This window comes from Limulus polyphemus, unplaced genomic scaffold, assembly GCF_000517525.1.
Source record: "Limulus polyphemus unplaced genomic scaffold, Limulus_polyphemus-2.1.2 Scaffold3477, whole genome shotgun sequence".
Classification (NCBI taxonomy): domain Eukaryota; kingdom Metazoa; phylum Arthropoda; class Merostomata; order Xiphosura; family Limulidae; genus Limulus; species Limulus polyphemus.
In genome coordinates, this window is record NW_013669087.1 from 21,029 (window position 1) to 26,491 (window position 5,463).

Consider the following 5,463-nt stretch of genomic DNA (forward strand, 5'->3'; position numbering starts at 1 on the left):
AAATTCAATGATAAATAAACAGACACGCACTTCACTTGTTTTCAAAATAATATACATATTTGGAGAAAGTTAAACAAATGTACAACAAATTCTTCAACACTATAGATATTATAGGCATAACATAAACACTATATATGTAGTTCTCTCCTTCTTCTCAACAGTCCACTTAGGCCTATTAAATTACTTTAGAATTTCAGTTGATAAGACAAACTATCTTCTCTATTAGTATTGTACTGGTATTGTGTGTGTGATTCACTTACAATTGTTGTGCAAGTTACCATAATCATTTGGTCTTCTTTCTTCTGAAGATCCTCTGTTCCTTTTGTCAAAGTGCACTCAGGCTGATTCAATTACTTTAGAACCATGCTTTGACAGCATAAGTTATTTTTCTTATCTCCATTTCTACTGGTCTTACTCTAACATATTATATGTTAGGCTTATCACTTGTATCACTTTCCTTTTGTAACTTTTTTTTTATTGCTATTATCTGTCTGTCTGTGGCTTCCCACCCATCTCATGCTATTTATATCTTTATCACCTAATCATCTGCCCACCTTATATATTCTCAACATTAATGTATTGCACGTGACGTTCAATATCTCAACATCAATGAATTATTAACAAAACCTCCTACAATCGTCTGCTTTTAACTCTTACTACAACAGAAACTAACCACTAATAAAATATTCACTCACAAAACAAACCAATCAATAACATCTAAACTAAACAATCTTTTAGGATTAAAAAAGCATCATTCAATCCCAACATAAAGTACTCTCTACATCATTATCTATGAAAAAAATATCTAAAGGTCTATACATATTTCATATACACATTCTGTTGTTAAATTAGAAATTAGAGATATGCACTCAATTTCCATCAATCATATCTGCTTTTCAATTCACATAACTGAAAAGATAAAATATACAATTTGGAACCTGGTATACTGACCATCATTTTAAAACTTCACAATCTGACATAATGTTAACCTCAGTTTACAAAAGAAATTTACATATATAACAACAATCTACATTTATATGACTAGTTTGTCTTTAAAATCTTCCATGGGGAAAACCTTAAACTACTTAATAAAAAATTTTCATTGCAATCTAACATTATATTATATTTTTAGTAATTTTCAGAAACAAAGGCTTCTTTTCTTGATTAACTTTATCCTAATGTTCTATTTATCTTTATTATACTTAAAAATAATGAATGACAAACCCATTGTGTGTTCCTTCTCTATGAATTTAATTCTAACTTACAATTATAATATGTGTATTATCTAAAAACAGCTGACCTTCAAGACAATTTTCTTCATTTCTTCATCTGGAGACTGGAACTCTCTGATCAAGATCAACATCACTTCTCTGGTATAGTAATTGGCATATTCAGCATCCATCAAAGGAATAAGATAACCAATGGCTTTCAAAAATGCAGCAAGACCCTTGGACACAAAAATTTAAACTGATCAATATTTCTTCTAAATTTTGGCTTTAACAGTTAGTCAAATTACAAACTCCAAATGGTCTATGTCTCTTTTATTTTTGAAACATGGCTAATAATTGCAAGCATTCTGCAATTAGTCATGTTATTTTTTTAAAGCAGAGTAGCATATTAATGTTTGATTCTACAAGGTTTAAATAATGACTGTCTTAATACAGTTAACTAGAGTTAAAAAAAAACAGTGGTGTCATTTGGTTCTTTCTTTTGATCTGTTATTATTTAACTCTCTCAAGATGGGTTCGGTCAATTTGACCGACCCCGTGACCTCCTTGTACTCATTTAAAGTCTTTATAGATTTAATACTTCTAACTATCAATATGGAGTGTATATTTTCACAAAATCTGGCAGTCTTTCAGTTAATATTATAAGTCTTCCACATACAAAAAATCATATTTTTTAGTGAAATATTTTGAATAAAATAAAATAAAGATTTGTCCATGAATATATTGAGTATTTATTTTGAATAGTCTGTGTGCAAAGTAATTTATGCTAAGATTAAAAATACTTTTCCTCATCTCAAATTTCCTTTGTGTAATCCATAAAACCTCCTAAATGCATTTCAAACGTTTTTTTTCCAATAAAGCTATATAGTTTATCTGTTATTTTCTCTACCCTATCTCAAAATGGAATCAGTCAATTCAAATGACCCCGTAAGTACAACAACAAAAAATCTAAGTTACCCTTTTTTCTTTCTAGAATGACTTCAAATTGTAACATCAAACTACGTTCGTTTATCCTAAGTAGCTCTAACTTCGTAACAGTGTACATCTATTTATAATTAAATTTTATTGTTTTATTGTCCTTTGAACCGTATCTAATTGCTATTCATGCCAATATAAGTTGTAAATAATTTGAGGAATGTGCAACTCATGTGTGCCTCCTGAAACATTTTTATTGTAATATTGTTAATTTTACCTACTCTAATCTTAACTAACCTAAAATGATTCCTATTTTTACATTTTAGTTACTCTTATAATTATACATAAAGAATAAACATGAAAAACAAGAAATAAAATACTTAACCAATCTTTTTTTTTGCTGTCAGGTTTCGAAGATAGTTAACCCTAATTTTTTATACTAATGATAGTAATGCACTTAATTTTTTATTTAATTAAAAAATGCATCAAAGAATATAGACTAATAACATACAAAAAGTAGACAAATTCCTTTACCTCTCAAAATTTTTCTGGCTTTCTAACTATGCAACAAGAGTTACTACAAATTCATCCAAGCTAGTCATTATCTTTCTCACGGGAATGATGTTGGTACTCTTGAGTGAAATTGAAATTTAACCGTTCAGTACATAATGTCATACCATATGTCATTTGATAGAAGAATACCTTGATTTTCTATTGGTTATAGGTAATATATAATTAAATGTAAAAAACAACTATTAACAAATTCTGAAAGAGGATGTGACAGGTAGGCATGGCAGGAGGTCTGATTTTCTATTTGACAGCTCTGTAACCAAACAAAATTGAAGACTATAAAAATTATGGTTTGTCTGAGCAATGACAAATTTAGAGAGTAATTTCGTGCTTTTTCAAGGGGTGGTGGATAAAATAGGGAAAATGACATGCTAAGAGAAAATGTGTCATGTGGGTCACACTAGGGAAATCAGTTTTTCTTTTATATATTGCCTTGTAGAACTTAGAACTTAAAACTTGCATACTATTAAAATATGGGTTATTAGCTAAGATTTTATGCTATTCTAATTGGTATAACATAAATGAAAAAGTAGTTTAATAAAATTTTGAATATAAGACACTAAAACCTTGTGTCATGCGCAGTAAAGGATACTCGTGGTGATATGGTTAAAGCAAATACTAAGTTTAGTGTAGCTAAATATGCTTGAAGTAACCATCTACTGAATTTAACCCTTTCCAGCTCAGTATCTCATTTTTAGAGGCAAAACAACATGAAGTTTGAAGAAATCATTCTGAGCTCTCCCCTCAAAGTAATTACCATATAAAATTATAATAACATATTATTGATAATGTAATTTAAAGAAATCAAAACTATTGGCTCTAATTTTTGATTTTTGTAAGTTTTCTTGATACTTTCTAAACGTTTTTACATCTTCAAGGTTTCTGAAGCTAATAAAAACAAATATATATATATATATATATCATCCAAAAGCTGGGATTATTTTTTTTAACAATCTATATGCCATAAAAATCCCTTCTTTCCTTGTAATTGTAAATTGTTTTAAACTTTCACTTTATTTGTCTCATGGCTATATTGGTGTTAGTGCCTTGAAATAATGGTTTTGTGTTGCTTGTATTCCAAGGCTAAAACAATAAATTAACTTAATAGGTTTTAACATAAATGTTTATCTTGTTTAAAGCTCTTGGGCTACATAGATGACTCATAATACATAAGATGGAATATGATATATATTTGTATTAGTTTTTAATGACTTACACAATATTCATAGCAACAATATTTTTTAATAAAATGGACTGCTGCATGACATCATTAGGCTTACAGAGGTCTTTCAAAAGGCATGGTCTATAGTTTACTTGTTCACATTGGATGTCAAGTGTAAAATTTGTTTTGGGTGAAAAATAAATTCTTTTAATATTATGTCATCTAACATTATAAGTCATTTAAGTGATATGCATAAAGAAAGGCATATCGAGAAACTGCATAACTGTAGAGTTTTGGATCCATATCTTTTGCAAAAGGCAATGTTTACATCATTCACATTATGTAAAGCTTTACCAATTCTTGTATTGATACAGACTGTTGTCGACTGCTAAAAGAATGTCTGATATCAGTCTTTAATGAAACAAAGTTTTGTGATATACAAGACCTCTGTATAGCATTGTTTCCATATAAGTACAAACTGAAAATGGCTTTCAGATAAACTGTCACAGCATAATGTTTGTCAGCACAGTATGGCCTATGTTATGTAGCAGTTTGTATTTCATTATAAATTGATCAAAAAATTAAAACATTTTAAAATGTCCTATGGTATCATGCTGTATATTTCAAGTGTTTCCATTTGAGATGTGGTAATGTTTATGAGATATAAATCTTATTAATGCAAGGTTAGAGATAGTCAGTTACATTCAACCAGGCTGGAATAGGTTAAAATCATCAACATAGCTCATTGAGCTTTAACCATTTCAAGACGGGTCATGGGTGAAAGGCAATGTCATTTTGTTTGCTGACTCACATTCAGAATTTTATTGTACTACTATTTCATGAATTTATGTCAATAACTTTGGTATCAAACTGTGGATTATAATTCAAATTTTAGTACTATATATTACTCAATTTCTTAATTTAAAAGCAAATATTAAAATGTGGTATGTTGAATGCAGCACTGGTTCAATTTAGATGTTTGTGATGTCAAAATACTAAGTCTATAGTTTCATACAAATTAGAAACTCAAATTATCAATACTGATAAGATAGAATACAAAATAAGAGCATCTTATCTTTTCAATTTGCTATGATATTGCTCATTTAATAAACCAAACACAGCAGCATCCCACCCATCTCTTTCCATTTTTGGAAACATTCCCTTATATACACTTACTTCTATATATGACATGAATAACCAATCGGAAGCTCAGAATGTCCCTCTAGTGGCTTTCTCAGCCATTTTAATGAACTTTGTGCCAATTCTTTCTTTTGAACCAATATTTCAACGAGGTAGGGTGTGTCTTTAGTCTGCTCGAAATTTCATATTTTTTAGACTAAAATACATCTTAGTTACTAAGCTTGATAAATTATAGTGGAATTCTATGGTATTAATGTTGTAATTTATGATTTGTAGTTATTCAAATGTATGTATAAACCTAAAAAAATTATTTTGTTTCATATCTTCCCACTTGCAACCTACGTGATGCAGCAACCGAGTACTAGAAGAGATAATTGTTTGCTTTACTTCTTTATTTACTGTTCTATGTTTTAATAAAAATAAGTTTAAGAACCTATTTCAAAATAG

At 29.0% G+C, this 5,463-nt stretch overlaps 1 protein-coding gene across 3 annotated transcripts in view; it reads right to left on the reverse strand.

The window, feature by feature from the left end:
* Positions 1 to 5,463, reverse strand: part of LOC106469423 (splicing factor 3B subunit 1) — a 98,347-nt gene that overhangs the window by 16,296 nt on the left and 76,588 nt on the right. For all 3 annotated transcript variants that reach the window (XM_013929916.2, XM_022397937.1, XM_013929917.2), the window contains one exon: positions 1,301 to 1,447. In XM_013929916.2, coding sequence (XP_013785370.1) covers positions 1,301 to 1,447 — 147 coding nt within the window. The remainder of the gene's footprint in view (positions 1 to 1,300; positions 1,448 to 5,463) is intronic.